This window comes from Lichenostomus cassidix, chromosome 2, assembly GCF_008360975.1.
Source record: "Lichenostomus cassidix isolate B80296 chromosome 2, HeHo_3.0, whole genome shotgun sequence".
Classification (NCBI taxonomy): Eukaryota; Metazoa; Chordata; class Aves; order Passeriformes; family Meliphagidae; genus Lichenostomus; species Lichenostomus cassidix.
Window position 1 is genome coordinate 47,291,599 of NC_139482.1, and position 18,426 is coordinate 47,310,024.

The 18,426-nt window shown below is 39.2% G+C and overlaps 1 protein-coding gene across 4 annotated transcripts in view; it reads right to left on the reverse strand.

Moving 5' to 3' along the window:
- ELMO1 (engulfment and cell motility 1) overlaps nucleotides 1-18,426 on the reverse strand; it is a 303,034-nt gene that overhangs the window by 205,340 nt on the left and 79,268 nt on the right. For all 4 annotated transcript variants that reach the window (XM_085051421.1, XM_085051418.1, XM_085051420.1 and 1 more), the window contains one exon: nucleotides 9,776-9,945. In XM_085051421.1, coding sequence (XP_084907547.1) covers nucleotides 9,776-9,945 — 170 coding nt within the window. The remainder of the gene's footprint in view (nucleotides 1-9,775; nucleotides 9,946-18,426) is intronic.

Here is an 18,426-nt window from a genome sequence, read left to right on the forward strand (position 1 = left end):
AGTGTTGGCACAGTTTACCATGTATCCAACCACAGGCTGGGCTACAGCCTTACTCAAATTAGTCAAATGACAACGTTTTGCCCTTGGATTTCATGGCTTTAGTTCTTTTATGCTACAACAATGTGTAGCCAGTAATAATGAATTTAAAAAAACCATCCTGATGATCAGACAGCCTTTAAAGCAGGGGGAAATACCCTCAATATTCTTTTATGAGCAGTAAAATTCCAAACATTTTCCATAGTGGGGGATCGAAGCTTCAGCAAAATGTCACTCCTGTGCTTCTATGCTGTGGCAGATTCTGCTAAAGCACCAAGAAAAATCTCCACCACAAATGGGTTTTGTCATCTCTCAAATGCACATGGATCCTTGCAACCTTCTGCAGCACATGTCAGCCAAACTTCATAGCACTCTTCCAAAGCCAGTTTTTAAAATAGCTGCTTTCCTTCCAGGTGCTGACTTTGGCTAAGCAGCAAACAAACTTGAAATTAGGGCTGTGTTTTTCTGATAGAGAAACAAGTGTGGCGTTTGCAAACTGGTAGCACTTCAAAGGACAGACACTGTTTTGCTGGAGATTTTTCACAACAGTCTCTAATCAGGATCATTTTCTCCCTGACTGAGACAGGGATTAAAGAACAAACATCTGAGACCTAAAACAAAACACTTAGACAGCAACTCTCTTAGCATTTACAGAACTCTTTTTCGTCTTGAGTTAATCAGCAACCAGTTAACTTGAGGTCAGAAAGTGTGCAAAGTAAAAGAAAATATAAATTTAGAATAGTGTGCAGAAATAATTGAATTATATAAGACTTTTCTGGTGAAGCAATACAAAGACAGAAAAATTTTAACTTCAGAGGAAAGATAGCCATTGTATTAAATCAAACAATTTCTGCTGATTTTTGTTGCTTTGGTATGACTAGAGCAGCAATCAATCTAGAACATCAAATGTTGCAGCAACACATGATTATAGATTGACTTTTACCACTGAAGATGTGGATGGGGGCTGTTCTCTAAAGCAATACATGCTATTTTCATCCATCATCGAACCAAAACATAATAAAGTAGGACCTGGCATGAGCAGGAGCTCCTCTCATATTCACCCACCATGCCAAAGTCACCAGGGGGGAGCCAAGCTAGTTCTTCCAGCAAGTCAGCCAGGAAGAGAACTAGGTACAGTCTGCCACCTCCATCAGCTTTCCTCTCTCTATTTATACATAACTGTTGTTTCCTCCAGAGGGCTGACTCTGTGGTAGCAATCAAACAGCTCTGTAAACCCCTTCTTGGTGTGTTACCAAGGCATGGTCAAAAATGCTGAAAGCCTTACTGATCTAGACATTGTAACTAGCTCAATACTTATTTTTTTTTAAATAAACCATCCACCAATTGCACTTACACAGAAGGGAAAAACCACGGCCAAAAAGCAAATGTTATAAGGGCAAATTGAACAATTTTGAAAAACTGAGATTCTATAGTGGTGAAATACAAAACCAGTGATTTTTACTCAGGCAGAAATCTCTAAACAAGTGCCAACATAATGCAAAATAAACATGAATGGCAAGTTTCCAGTTTAGACATTTTGTTATCATGATATGTGCCCTGTTTTGCCTCAAAGGAACTTTGTGATACACTTCCAACCAAATCCCCTCAAGCCACACAGACTTACTCCTTGCTCATATGCTGCAGGTTATATCTTGAGCAGCTTCCAACAGAGACCAGCTTAGCAGGGACCTGACTGGATCAACTCCTACCTGCTCATGTGCCAAAATTACTGTACAAAGGCTAAAGATACTCCAAATCTAAGCCCCAGCTGGGGTAACCCACAGTGCACAGTATGGGCTTGTCTGCACTGCACTGGGGTGAACAACTGAACTGTCCCATTGAGGAAGCCAGTGTGGACCCACCGAAGCTAATGATACCAGGAGCTAAAGCAGACACACTACTTCGGCACAACAAATGTTTCTGAACCTGCACTGTTTGAACACATGCAGAATTGTACAAAATACCATTGAGCATAAAATCTTCTCACGCAGTATGACCCCAGAGAAAGCCACTGTTACCAAAGGTGGAAGACGTTCACAAAAAGTTCCCCCTCTTCAGATGCAGATGGGATGATGGATGAATGACCTGCCAACCACATTAAAGCACTATTTGGCTATTTCTTTTCAGGTGAACAGAAGGATAACCCACAGTCTAGATAACAGGCAGTATTATCTTATGACAAGACAAATACAGGAGTACATATTTCTGGCTTCTGTCCGTAAAAGGTGTGGCTATTAGAAGTTTATGAGATCTGGGAAACACTTTGACCTGGAATAAACTACAAAATTACTATTACTATTAAATTACACAGCAGGCCTCAGACTTCTCACAGCCACCACAACATACCACAGCTACCACACTCCAGTAGACAAAAACATCCTGGAAACTTTCAGCAGTGGAGATTTTGAGCTCTTCCCCTTATTTTTGCTGGTTTCTCAAATACTACAATTTTGTCTGGAGCTAACAGAAAACAAAAAATTCATTTTGCCCACCTTGGTACTCTGAAGAATACTTGGAAATATAAATCCACTGCTGGAGTAGCTCTTTTTATAACATTTTACAAAAGAGGTTGCCAAACAAAACCCAGTAAAACTGTTTTCTCTCCTCATCCCTGTTCCTGTCAACATGGTGTTGATATCACCATTTAAAGGGGATCATTTAAATGTTAATGTTCTCAAACACAGGCAAAGTAAGAAAATCAAGACTGGAGAAATAGTGTTTGGGATAGGGGAACCAGCAGCTCTCCCTCTCTTCCCTCCAAAGATGTGATCTTTGACAATTCCACCTTCAGATGACCTTGAGATTGGCTCAGTCGGTTAAAGCACGGTGTGAATAACACCAAGGTTTTGGGTTCAGTCCCTGTATGGGCTATTCACTCCAGAGTTGGACTCAGTGTTCCTTCTGGGTCCCTTCCAAGTGAGACGATTCTGTGATTTTATCTAAAGTCTACAGTGTGTGTGCTTTGCATACGTAAAGGATATAAGAAAAATTGTACTTGTGTGTGCTGAGAGGGAGGGTGTAATCCAAGTCTGAAGACTGATGTGGAAACAAACCCAAAACAGAGCAAGCAGGAGAAAAGTAAACCAATTAAAAAAAAAAAAAAAACGCTCCAGAAAAAAATCCTATTCTACCTTCTTTCTTTATGGAAACTGCACTGAAAGTTGGGGCTGCAGCCCTTTCTCATTCTCCTGTCTTTACCACCTCCACAGTAGTATAGTAGGATTACCTGATTTTATTCATTCTTTTGGATTTCTGCCTCATAGACAATAGTCACCCTCTCCCGACATTACAGAAGCCCTAAGAAATGAAGATTGCATAAAACCCCAGTTGGACAAGAATTGATTCTGGCAGCAACGTCAGATGAAGTAATCTATGCTTCCAGGTGAAGCTTCACAGGAATAGTTGAGCCTGTTTAAAAACCCTGTGCTGTCAAAAATACAAATTAATTTCCTCCCTCCATTGGCTGGTTGAGTTTCTGACAGTTTAGCACATTGAATTGCATCACTGAGGACTCAAATAAGCATTGGAGCTGAATCAGAGGGAGCAGGTACTACACAGCCAGTAGCCAGGAAGGGTGGAAAAACTGGCTTTATATAGTGGCAAAAACCTACCAGCTTAGTATTGTTCATATCTTCTGAAAATTAATTTTCCATTTATCTAGGGAGTTGTGCTTGCACAACTCTTTTCTGGGGCAATGCTGTGAGCTCAGTCAGGGAGCTAAACTGGTTTAAGGAATATTGTATTAAAAGTAGCCTCTGCTTTCACTTTTCATAGCCTACAACAGTTTTCCATTCCATCTTGGTAGAAATACTACTGGTATAATTCTCTAGATGAAGCAGGACAGGAACACTGTGAGCAAGGGCAGCTTAAACGTTTTGACAGCACTGCTGAAATAGTCATCAGACTGGGATGGAAAAAACCACCAGCAGGTATTTGAGCAACTGTCCCAAAAAGTGTGCTAAAGTGGGAATAACTCCAAACCAATCTCTCTTCAGTTTTCCACTGGGCTGGTATACAGTATTATCTCTGTAAGACAAGCCAAGAGCTAGAATTTCACTGAACAATGCAATTTGTCCTTAAAGCATGCACAATTGATCTCTCAGAGACTTCCAGCTGTACAGCAGCCAACTCTGCAACTGGATGTGCTCAATAGAAGGCTCCTCTTAGTCAAGACACAAAACTCATACAAATATACATTCATTTAGAAACTTACACAAACTTTCAGGCTACATTTATTATTTGTATTAGGAAGATGGCAAAATTTAACAACTACCACAATTAAAAGCAAGGTTTGGTTTTTCTCCAGTCGGCACACTAAGCAATTACAACTCTCTTATACCTAAAACCAGGCTATCTGCAACCTTGTCCTAGCAGCATCAACTAGCATGTTCCTGTGCCATGGCTGTACAACAATAAAGCTGCTCAGCACAGCCTCATCGATGAAGCAGATGGCTGGAGAACAATCTTCTGAACAGCAGCAGAAACAATTCTGTTCTGGTTACTGTCAAGACAGCTAGGCTTAGCATAGTTTTGTTGGTTTTTTTTTTTTGGCAGAAACTGTGTGTTATTTCAGCCAAATGGCAAGCCACAGAGATTAGGATAATGCCAATTTTAAAAATGCTGAAAATTCTGCATAGACCTTCCTTCTTTTCCTCCCAGTGATGAGATCACCCTTATTATTATTAGTAGTAACAAAAATAAATACAGATTCCTTTTATCAACTCTTTGGTCTTTCATTATTTACAGCGTCCAAATTACGTTTTCCTTTTCTTGCTTTATAAGGCACTAAGAGGAATTTTTTTTCCTTCTAAGGAAGGCTGAGGGTCTGTCCCAGTCACACAACTCTTCTGATATATCAAGGAAAAAAACCCACAACTTTAGCAGTCTTCTGCTACATTAGAAAGACTATCTGTACAGACATGATTTTCTGAAACACAAGTTCTAGGCTCGACTGCAGAATACAGCTCTGAATGAGCAAACTGTATTATCGCAGATGAGGTAGCAAGAAGATATGATTCTTTCTTCCAGCTTGGTTCCTGAATGTATTTTTTTATCAGTTGTTACGATATCTAGGACTCAGCAGCATTGCTCACTTTCTGTCCCATTTCAGGGCATTGTGCTCTGAGCAGGGAGTGGAGCAGCACAGACGTACACTTCCCCTTTAGACTGCCTGTACATCCAAGCAGACGGACTGCACAGTCATCTCCTATTAACTAGGCACGGACTGGCTTCTGAAAAAAAGTTTAGCATTAGGAGTGCTATGGAAATCTCTTTCTGAAAAGTCTCAGAAAGAAAAATAGATGCCTGCACACACACACCCACTCCGGTAATACAAATGCACAGTCAGAAAATTGATCAGACATCGTGGATAATTACAGAATGGAATCAGCATTTACTTCTTCTTCATGACCTAACTTGTCTTATAGTCTCTTCTATAATTTACAGGTCACCCCAACCATAAAAGAAACATAAAACCCCCTTTTTTTTCTTTTTCAGTTAATAAGACTTGTAGCAATGATGTGGAAGCAAGAACGAGCCTGAAGGAAAAACAAGATAAGCCATCTCAATCAACAAGATCAAGATACACTTAGACAGTTTCTGAGACATTGCATCTCTGCTGATATAAATGTATTCATATTGACAAGAAGCACTCTCAGCTTCACTAGGTCCCCATGCACCCTACAATCTGCCTACCACCAACACCTGTGGCTTTGTCCTTGCACACTCCATGCCTACAGTTCTCTATTCTCTGGCACATTCTAATTTCCTTCAATATTCAGGAATATAACATCTGGAAAACTAAGTTCTTGTCAACTTTTCATAGTACTACTTCTTTTCATCACCTGCAAAATGAAGCAGAATAACTAGAAATCTAGGGATTTATATTCTCTTACTCTGGTCACTGTACTTTTATAGTCATCAGCTTCACTGAAATAATGACTAAGTAGCCCAATAAACAAAGTCAACTCTAAATAAAACATAGGCCTCTTCCTCAGTGAAAGTTATATAAAAAGATGGAGTCTTGTTTTCCAGAGGCTACCCACTAAAACTTAATTACACACTCAAATTATAACTTAAGAGCTGCCTCTAACATGAATTCCATGCGCAAAGAAAACCTCAGAGTAACTTTGCACTGAGCACGATGGTACTTCTAATGAACACTGTGTGGCCCTTTGGAGAAAATAGAGAATAAAGCTAGAATTAACAAAATTCATAGATTTCTAGCACAGCTGCAGTACACCACGAACAGAGGAGCCACTCAGCCTGGGCTTACAGATGTAGGGCTGTTCCCAGCTGCATTAGCCCACGGGCAGCTGGCACAGCACACAGAGGGGATTCCTGTAGAACAGCAGCAGCCACCCCACAGGGCATGTCTCCTTCCCGTTCTCCCAGAGTCTTAGTGCCAGTCCCCAGGGTGCAATCCAAGAGCAGGGACAGCCACCACCTGTGTTTCACAGCACAGCTGCTCTCAGGTTGTGGCTCACTGACACACGAGGGCTAAAGAAATGGTCTGCTGCCACAGATAAAGAACCTTTTCGGCATCCACTGATTACCCCTTCCTCTCTTGTTTCTTCAAGTCTTTAACTGAGCAGAAAACTGACTCTAGGGAGTTAGTTGTCTAACAGAATCATGTACTTTGCAATAAGTTAATAGGCTGGATTGGCTTTGTGAAGCAGCTGGACACCAGAACCAGCTCCTGGAAGAAAGCAGGACTGGGCTGAAGAACTGGGTTAGCACACAAGAAATGGGAGAAGAGGGACGGAAGCTGGACCATCTCTCAGCAGCATCAAGGCATTAGGTTTGTCTCAGCTGTATGGGTGAGTCACAGCCTTGTTCAAACAAGGCTGGCTCTACAGGAGTAGCCCCAAGGTCCTTAAGAGAGCTCAACAGTGAATATATACCTTAAATGTATTTTTATAAAATACTTTGTCTTCTAAAACTGGGCTGTGAAACAAATTTCTGCCCTACCCAGAAATTTCTGGCTCCTCATTGCTCCTCTAATACCTGCCCCCTGCCCTTTATAATGCTAATACAACTGTTTGTGCAGGTTCACCTATGGTCGCTGAAATGACTATGGGCAAGTACAGGTGCAGGACAAAAGAGAAAAGAACTTCTTGTTCTGAAGCATTTTGGTGACCTGGTCAGCTGCACAGCCTGCAAGGCCACATTGCTGAAAGCTCTGAGCTTAGGGTGAGAGCTAATGGTGAGGAAGCCTTCAATCTGATTTATCTGTTCAGTGAGCATCTTGTGTGGGACCTCTTATTAGCAGTAGTGCAGAGAGTCCAAGCAAAAACAGGAACAGAGAACATAAGACGACAACTGACTGACTGACTCTTTGACAGCCTAGAGCACTAAATGAAAAAAGTTTCTTTTCTCTCTTTTGAGGAAGTAGCTTGTCTGTTGGCTTAGTGCACTGACACAGCAGTGAGTGACAGACCCTGATGTGAGGGAAGAGATTCAGTACCTTGAAGTGAGATGAGAGAGGAAAGCAGCAGCACCATGGCAGGCTTAGGCTGCTGTGCCTGTGCATGTTTGCTCCTTTCATTAAATCCCAAGTTCTGTTGCATATGCACTCATCAGCCAGTGATGCACAGTATAAAAGCGGAAGGGAATGTACAGCGTAGCACAGATGTCCTTGCTTTACAACTCCCTTTGCAAAACCAGACGTGGAAAAACCTGACCTGCTGACACCCTCAGGAGCTGCGGAATGTCTAGGCTGCTGAACATGAAAGACTGCAGTGAGTACTGAGAGCTCATCAACACGTGAACCTGCTGGAAACTCTTACTGTCTGAGTCTTTGTCCAATGCCCAAACTCAAGAGTGTTTCTCCCCACAGACAGAAACACTGATAAATACATTAGACAGGTAGATCAATCAATGCATCTTTGATGACACATTAGATCAGCTAAAAAGAAAAAAATTAGATCCCTCAAAATGCAAGCCACTTACAAAATAAAATAATAATAAAAAAAGGCAATACATTCTGCTCATATGTCCAGTTTACAAGCCTGCTGTGTGGTTTGAAAACTTATACCATCGGTCAGGACTTATTATAGGGTATAATTTGTTAGGCAGTTCTTTCAACAGTACTGCTGCCTTCAGTAGTTTCCCTCCCAAAAAGTTATTTTTAATTCAGACCAGTCTGCTGCAGCTTGGCTCATCTCACAGTTACAAAACACCAGTACAAACACATTTGAAGAGTGAGGAGGCACTTGTTTTAGCCCTAGTGTAGCTAAAATAAATGCTTATAAAAAATGTGAATGTTCCCTGTCTGTTTCAATGGAAAATAAAGCGCTTTAGTTTGAATACCTTCTGCAGTGGACCAAGTTAAACCATTTAACCTAAATAAAGTCATGACAAAATAAACCACAAGGGCAGTAACTGTTAATTTTCCTGTGTTCCATTCTTTATAGGCATATGTGAGCCTGTCCATTTAGAATACTTTTCATTAGCACAGCCACTGTGTACATGTGCTTACATCAACTTAAACTTGTCTTTGCTTTTAAAATTAATTTGTTCCATAAACAACAAATATCACATGAATATAACAAGTTGACAAATCTGGTAACTAGAAGCATTTTTTTTTAAAGTGCCATAACATGTGATGTGTGCCACAGACCACATCACTGCAAAAAATATGGACCATAACCCCAAAATGCTGAAGAGGAAACCACGAACTTTTGGAAATCTAAAATATAAATGTAGTTAGACAATAAGGATTCAGAGTCCAATAAAGCATTAACCATATAATGGGCAGAGATCAGTGAGAGCATGCTTTTATACTGCCCTATCCATGGACTATTGGATTCTAGAAAGAAATTTGTTTTTCTGGGGAAAATCCACAGTATATCTTGTGCAAGACCCTCAGAGACTGTTTGTTCCCCCCTTTTGCTTTACCTCCTAACACTATTTACTTCCTTGAATCCGATGGAACATGATCCCATTCTTGAAGGGATTTGTACTGATTTCAGTTTTCTTTCTCTCAGGAGATGATGTGGGTATTGTTGATTTTTTCCTATGTAGCAGAGCTTGACACTGACTGCAAATCTCTTACTTGAAAGCAAAGGCCTACTGTTAGAACATAGTTTAATAATGCAACAATCCAGTGGATATTTTTCTGCTGCACCCTCCACATTAAGCAAATGGACACTTTCACTGGAGTATGGTCCTGAATTTTACCAATGATGAATTTTGGTAAGGTGTTCTGGCAAAGAGTAAGTGTATTTTTAGAGGTCAGCTTTCAATTTTATGTCAAAACCCCCCACTGCTATTTGAAAAATCCCATCCAGAATCAAAACAATAAAAAATGGAAATAAAGTAAAGCCGTTTTTACATGTGGATTTTACTCCACATGTTCTCAGTAATGTGAAATTTAAAACATAGTTTTCAGATAACATCACTTGAATATCAGCCTTTAAATATACTGTCAGTGGCTTATTAAATTCCAATGAGCAGAGAAGAAACTAGGCCCGTGGTCTCCCCATACTTTCTGGCACAGGGGGTATTTGTGACTTCCTACTTTGCTCATCCCCAGTCCTGACCAGACCATTGTTTAGAGGAAATAAAAAAAAAAAATCTCATTGATAATTAATACACTATCCTAGCAGCCCAGAACTCTTGAGATATTTAATTTTCTCTAATTTTAGAAGTTGTATACAAACATACTTCAGGGACCCAGAAAGCAAGCATAAAATCACCCCACATGGAAGTAAGGCCATTGTTTAAGCAGAACACTTACTCTGTGCCACTTTCAACCATTTGCGTTAGGAGGGAAATGCCATCCAGGTTTATAAACTCTTGGGCAAACGTAACATCCCTTGAGTAGTTGGCTAAGTCTTTCAGTGCTTCTAACTTCGCATCCATACTAGAAGACTGGATCCTCTCATGGAGCTGCTGTGCATTTTGAGCCTGAGAGAGAAACAAACCACAGAAAACAAAAACAACAAAACAGCTTTCATTACAATGAAAATCGTGAATAAAATGTCAGTGTAAGCAGCAACAATTGCCATGCTTAATATTAATAATATTCGACACTTCTATGCTTGGAAAAGATTAGGTAACTCAAATACTAATTACTTTTGTAAAAGTGTATTACTCATGTATTACTCCATTATTACCTATAATTATTTGGACTCTTGCAGAATCGTTAGCTGAGCACTGAATAGATGTCCCATTGTCTCAGGCAAAATGTAAGCATTACAAAAGACAGCCTTTGGCTTGCAGAGATTTTGTGTCACATCAATAAAAGTAGAAATGAAAATAAAACAAACTGTATCACACGACCTCAGTAAAATAATAGTGGCACTTCTTTTCCTGTCAGTGCTTACTCAGGTTACTCACTTCTCATCACCTTTAGCAGCAGAGACCATAATACTGTCCTAACCATGTTACATCAATAGAGACCAACTTCAGACCTTCTGCTCCTTCCTCCCCCTCTTCTTTTGTTCAGAGTCAGTTCAAACACTCACATTCCATCTTAACAAGGAGTGTAGGAATAATTACTTCCCACATAATACTATGATATTATCTTTCGTACGTCTTTATGCATGTTCAATATCCTCATGTTATGCTATTCTGCCCATTAATGTTTCAAATAGAGGATGAGATGGTGAAATTCAAAATGGACACTGATGATAAAGAGCTGAAGAAATACTTAAATAATGCATATTTAATTGCTTCTCTCTTTAGCCATACAAATACTTTAAAATACACCTCACGTTTTGAATTTGATGCTTTCACTTACCTGAACAGAATACCCAAAAGCTTCAGTTAATAGCTAGCTAGACAATACTTCTCTTAGAAAAATAATCCTCCTCCCTATATATATAGAGATACTTGAAAAATTCTGTTTCCTAAAATTCATTTCTTACCTGCACCCAAGGAAAGGTGAATGAGAGGCTATTTGTCATTAGGAAAACAAATTAAATGTAAATTCTGTTGAGAGTTATTTTCTCTGAAATGGTGCTTATTCTTTCTCAGCTGGAGAAGAAACATAGAATCTAAATCTCTGAAGATCAAGATTCTGAGAAAGCAGTCATTTTTAGTGCAAGTGAACATTTAAACAAGGAGCCCAGAAAAATAATCAGCACTGTGTTGTTACAGATACAGCTACCTAGCTACATAACTTCAGTTGCTTAAAAAATATTAATAAATTAAATGTCCCAATGTCCTCCAATATCAGCAAGGTTTGTTACTTCTTGTTTTTAGAAAGAAAAATGAATGCATGGTCTCCAGCCAGCATTTGGCCAGAACACATGTGGTAAGGAGAATGTATGGGGGGGAAATACCTTCTAGTTGGTATGGTTGTGGTTAACATCTTCAGTTAAGATGGAATTGAAAAGAAATGGAAAATCTTGAGTCCTGAGCTTTTTTATGTCATAAGTATAGGGTGATGCAGCCACAGCAGTTACATTACCTATAAAAAGGCAGAATGCTATCATCCAAAAGGTATTTCTACCACTATAAGTTACCTACTCTATCAATGGATTAGAGTAGTAATGGGGAAACAATGGCTTATACAGTCTCTCTGCAATGGCAATGTTGGTCCAAGTGGAAACAAAAAGAATATTCTCTCAAGCTTAAGCAGGTGGTAGGGTAAATCATTTGCAGAAGCCTATGGAAATAAAAATAGATACCACTGACTTTCAACTTTCAGGATAACCACAGAATACTTCCTCCAGACCTTTCCTTTCATCAGAGAGAGTGAAGAAAGCTTTGTTAAAGTACTTTTCTATAATCAGCTACAAAAATTCACCACTATTATTACCTGAGCCAATTCAACAGCCGTCTCCTACCTTACCAAAGTACCTCCTTCATGGAGCCCTTTCTAACTCTAGACTCCCCAGTATAACAACACAGGAAGACTCAGAGGTGCAAAACTTCTCAAAACATTACTGTGTCTCTGAAAACATGCAATGTCTGAATTCCTGCCCACCTCAGAAAAGAAACACTCTGGAAAATCTTCAATGCTACCATGGAATCTACCTTCCCCTGACTTTGGAAATGGTCAATCGAATTTAACCTTAAACCTATTAAATCTGTGCACATGGTCTTCTCCTACCTGCTATAGTTCTTGGAAGTTACTACCCCCGCTATCTGCCTACTGAAGGATACAGTTCTTCCAGCTTTCCATGGATACCCAGTCCTCTAAAATCTCTTGAATTCAGTGAAAATGAAACAAATAGGAAAGGTGAACAAAACAACTGATTAAATGTGACTGAGCTGCTCTACCAATAGGTCTGAGTGGGCAAATCTTGGGCAGCAGAGATGAGACAAAACAAACAGGGATTGTAATTGCCTGTGCAGCACAATAGCAAGCAAGAAAAACACGAGTAGAGCCAGGAAAACATCCTCCTCCAAACCCCTTCACAACACACCGTGATGTGTAAACAATGCTTTGTCTTCCTACATATTGACAACAAATTATTTATAGTCAAGTTCACCCTTCCTCTTGAGAAGTTCCTGCCCCCAGCAGAAACACCTGGGGCTGTTGAGCTGCTGCTGTCAGCCAGTCAGACTTCCATAACACATGTCCATACCAAGCATGGAAAGAACTAACCCTCCCTCTCACCAAACCTGAGAACACCAGTACAGGGACTTGTATTAGCAGTTCACCTACACTGCACAGCAGCAGCATGAGTGGGACCAGCCTATCAACTAAGATATGTTATTCCTCTTTCCTCTGCAGTCAGTGAGAGTTTTGAAATTCACCAGACTAAAACCAAAATATTATCTTAGACTAGGAAAGCTTGGAACTCTCTACACAGCACAAAACCCCATGCTACAAAAGTGGTTTAGCCCCATTTTAAACACATAAAAGAGTGCTTACTTATGTCATAGGCTTTATCTGACAATGTTCCATCAGCAAAGTTTACACACAGTTGCTGTTTTCTTACATTAAACAAGTTTTGTAAGACACTACATCCAATAAACCTTACTCCATCTTCTATTGGAAAAGAACAGACAAATGGCAGAGTATATCTTGATTAAAGGGGTAAACAAATATTTGTCTCAGCAAGAGTGCTGGCACATGTCTCAATGGAAACATGGACAAAAGTCATATTGTCTGTTGTCATCCCAAATGCCTGATACGTGAAAATACCGCCTTGGTGAACACCATGCAGTCCTCACAAGCCTTCTAATTCTTGTTGCCATAGCACTCATACATGCTTATGCAATGTACAGCTCATTTATGACTGCATTAAAAAATGAAACCCGGATGAAATATGCTCTGAGTGCTTACCAGGGAGCTATTTTAATGATTTACAAGCCATCAGTGGATGGACAGAGAGCACAGCTCATTAAAGCAATAGCAGAGCTGGCTGCCATGTCTGCATTCTTACTGAAATATCATTCCAGTAAGAATAAATATACATATAAATACAAATACATAAACCTTTGCAACTGAGAATCATTAGAGGGAATTATCAGAAATATGGCTGCTCAGGTAAATGAAAGGCAGAATTAACTTCTCTCCTCTTTAGAAAGGAAGGAAGGAAGATGGGAAGCTTGTAAAACGTGGGCTGTTGAAGTCCCAGCGTTTCAAAAGGCTGTCAAGTGGCATAAGCCGCATGTCTAGTCTTAAATGATTTGCTCCAAGGACATCCAGAAAGGTGCCCTTAGGGAGTAGCACTGCTTATAAGGAGCAGTTTGATGAGATTGTCAGCTTAAAGAGAAAACTAATGACCTAAATCCAGGATGTGACTTTCTTAGAGACTCAAATAGCCATTTGGAGGTTAAGAATCCCAAGATCATCCTAACAAGGGATTCTACTGATCAAATTATAATTTCCTTGCCATGGAATACTTTGTGCAAACTTTGAAAGCAACTTATTCACCAGAAATGTGCAGGCCTTCTGTGGAGAATACAAAATAGAGTGAGTAAGTACAAGAAGAAGGACATAGATCCAAATGCAACCACTATCAAACATGAATGTACTATGGAAGAAATTTGGACCGTTGATTTAAATTGCTGATTTTCCATTATGCAATCATTTGTCTTCTTCATCCTTTAAAAAAGCAAAAAAAAATTAGAATATTGTGATCTTCCATGTAGATTTAGTCACATCAGTCAACATTCTGTGAGAAAAAGGGTATACAGACCATCAGTAACTACCAAATACAGCTTTGCCCTCACCAAACAGGTGCATTTCTGTGGTTTCTTTTAAGTAACTCAGTGTTGAAACACCATGGTGGCTAAACTGCTGCCTTTCCCTGGATTGTTGTTGCCATTTCACCTATATCTGTGTATTTGTCAGAGAGCCACAGAGGAGTGGATGTTACAAAATCATCATTGTACACATACATATTCAGGAGACCCAGCAATGCTGACTAGCATCTGATGCCAGGTAAGCATGAGAGTCTATTTTAATTAATGCATGCATTATTGCTTAACATTTTTTACATGAACATTGATGCACACTTTCTACATCTAAAGCCCTATACAGATATGATACATGGAGAAGTCCTATGGCATCATTATAGGCAAATAAGGAGGCAGAAATAGGGAAATGGTCACTTCTAGAATCTTGTACTTAACTAATGACAAAAGCATTAAAGATGCATAGCCATACGTATTACATAAATATGCCTTAAAATAAGTGTATGCAATCAGTAGCCACTTCTCAATTCTTCATAAGCACATTTTTCTTCCAGCTGCATTTGAAACAATCTTTGCCACTTACTATTTAAAATATGCCTTTTGAAACCTGAAAACATCAGATTAAACCTTTATCTATAAAAAGACAAAACCCAAGTTTGCTTCTTCAATCTACTATGAGCAGATAAAAGTGGCTAATTGACCCCCATGGTCAGTGCTTCTGCTATAAGGTTCAATTGGTAACGAATTCACCATTACATGATAAACATAATCACAATCACAGGCTAGAACTGCAAAAATTTAAACATTTACAGAATCTCAAGAACATATTAAGGCAATTGTAGATCAAAGACTACAAACTATATACTCAAACTTTTACTTAGAGGATTTAGATGTGTAAGCAGAAATAGGTTATAGAACTCTTTACACTTCCTTTTCTGTTTAGATCACATATAAACAAAAAAACATGTTCCTCCTATCTGTGGAAGCATTCAGAGAAGATATGATGACCATTATTGAACACCTTTATCTACATGATTGCTCATGCTACAAATGCCAGTACATCTGCCCACAAACAACTTATGGGTTTGAGAACTAAAGTGATCTCTGACCCAGGGATCAAAAAAACCATGTGACAAGAACAAATGATCAGGCCCACAAATATCACATCAGAAAAACCCCCTTGACTCAGGGTTTAAGGTATATAGTTCACAAAAAAAGGCATGTTTTATAGGTGCCCAAGAAGCTGCTTTTAAATAAATGGTGAGTGCTCAAATAACCAGTCCTGTTCGAAAAACATTAAATTAAAAAAAAACCATGTCATTCTTTCAATTTAATTTCCCCAGTATTTTAGCAAATTTTTAAATTATTAATCATTTGAAGAAGGATTTCATTGAAGGAATCCTGAAGGTGCACACACTAAAACGCTGGACTTTGCTTGCTGCATTGCAGGACACAAAAGTCCTTTTCGATGAGCCTCACACTCGGGAGCAATTACAGCTCATTTATACACCTACCCACCATGCACTGGAATATGGTTATCACAAAAGAGACAATAGCAATACAGCATTTCAATTGTCACATATGTTCAAATACAAAGGAATGTTGCATAAGAAACTTTTCATGAGTCCCTTCAGAAATACAAATGGACAAAAGGGGAAAACAGGTCACAGAAAACTGCAAAAACACACAATAGCAAAAAAAATTGGTAAGAAGGATGATAGGAGAGGTTAAAATAAATAAGAAAGATGATATAGGAACAAAGATAATATGAGACAAATTCAATCTGCACTCAAGTTACCTAGGAAACAGAGTGTCTGTGTGGTGAGAGGTTTATAGAGGAAAAAAATAGCATTGTTTAGAAAAAACCAGTCTTTCAGAGAATCTCACAAACTTAGCAAACAGACCTACGGAAACAAAGAAGCAGTTCAAATTCCCACCAGGCCTAATGACTGGCGTTTGCAAACTTTTAACTCAAAGAAATTTAAAATAGGCACATTGTAAATCTCTCAAGGCAAGCATTTATAATGGATTTAGCAGCACACCATAACTGCAGTTCTGCCCTTGCAGTATTAACAATGGTTTTCAGATAAAGGTCCCTGTATAGGCACAAAAAATAAGCTAAATTCAAGATTAAAAAGAGAAAGTATTTAACATTTATATTCATAGAATTAGATTTCAAATCCTCATTTTTAAAAAGTCGACCCAAAAATGCTGGTTTACTACTTCTAGATAAAACTACCTTTCTTTCCTCTCTTTTTAATCTTTAATAGTACCGTGGGTACATGAGCAATAAATAATTTGAGGCTAATGACAACAAAACTCAAGAAGATTGCATTTCATCCTTCTCACTGAATTTTCTATGACTCAGGCCATGCAACTCTAAAGGGTACAGCCAGACTATTGGCTGTCACGGTAATAAGCCGCATAAAAATTAACAACTAGAAAAGCGTTTTAAGTTCATGCAGCCCTCAGAGCTGGTCAACACAACTTCTCTCAACTCTTCAAGGAAAAAGTTTCCTCAAAAGGCTTGTGAAGTTCAGGACAGATTTTTTTGTTTTCCCCCAAAAGAGCCAGGAATTAGGCAGCTCAGGACTCTCTGAAACTGCAGGGACACATCACAAAAACTGCATAATCCATGTGGCTTCTCTTCATTTCTCTCAATCTTTCTCTCCTTTCCTAATTCCTCCACCTTTTCATAGAGCATTTTTTTGGGGGTTATGATTCTGGTTTTTGGGGGGAAGAGGAAAGATAGTTTCAGCTTTATACTGTTGTAGGATAGAAAAAACAGCGGGGGTGGGGGGAATTCAGAATCTTAATGTTTTCACATGATGAGAAAAACATTTCTCACCCAGCACTAACAGCTATGAAAGCATCTTTCCCATTTTGCAGAAGTGTATCATGCAGCCTGTTCTTCCCATTATCTCTTCGAACTACTGTTGCTCTCGTACAGAATTTCAGAGGAAATATGGAAACAGATTGCCTGTTAGCTTTTCAGGGTAAAACACAAGCATTGTGTGGGTCACCAGTTTAAAAACCACAGCTTGGAGGCCTTTAATCTATCTATCTATTTTAGGTACTGCTATGATGACCACTTCATCAGTACCTTAAAAAGCAAAGAGACTATTGTCGGGTGGGGACATGCATAACTTCATTTTATACCTATTTAAAGAACACAAATACTTGCTAATCTGACAAACACCAATCCGTTCCTTAAAAACCTTCCAAGATACCTCTCTGATTCTGCGAAAAAGTTAACAAAAAAAATTTAATATATCAGGAAGTATGAAAATAAGCACTGGTTTAGGCATAAATATCACTACTGAAGAAGGCTGGTCTACTCTCTATTCTATCTTAAAACAGGATGGCTAAGTCACTTGTAACTGCAGGCCAATGCCAGAGTGGTTCATAATTTGTTAGGCAATAGGCAATACCTCAATATCCTAAGGACTCTTGTCCTGGTTTATTGGCCCTAAGAAAAATCCCCAGAGAAACAGAACAAGCAGATGATAATCCTGTGCAAAGCCCCAGCCTGCTAACCATTGGTAGTAGCAGAAAGTGCTTTGCATCTAAGATTTGTCTTTTATGTTTGTAGTCCCATTTCCAATTGCACAAGTGATCATGAAGCCAGCCAGATATCTCCACAAATCAGTCACAGGTCAGCACAGGCTCTCTTCAATGAGGTTACATGGTGCAACTGGTTGTGGGTTTTGAGATGGGAGTATTCCATGGGTTGTCTTACGTAGTTACTCCATGTTGTGGTTACACAAAAGAATGATGCAGTGCATTTGGACCACGTTAGCTCTTAATGAAACAGAGATTTTGTCTTGATTTCAAGAGATCCCAGGTGTGGGCAGTACTGAAATGGATATTGGTTCTTAAGAAGTCCCAAAGGTTAGAAGGAGCCGGTGCTGGGGGTGTCTTTTTCTGAGGATTTTCCTTCAAATGGGGTTCACTCCACCACGAAGTGGTTCTCCCATGTACAAGGCTGCTTTGATGACACATGCCAAGAGATTCTGGAGTCACACAGACCCTGACAGAGCCACGGTCTTAAACTGCTGGTTTGTTTTTTTTTAATATTTATAAAGCTTTGTATATAATGACCATTGAAAAGATGATGAAGAGTAATGGAAACCTCTTGTCTTTGCCCAGCTGGCTGCTGAGAAGTGCTTTCTGTTGAGAAGCTACTGGGTGGCAGAGTTTGACCATAAGAATGCTTTGAAACTGCAGAAGCTAGAACACCACCATGAAGAGGTAAACCATTTTAATGGCACACTAACTACATTTGTCAGC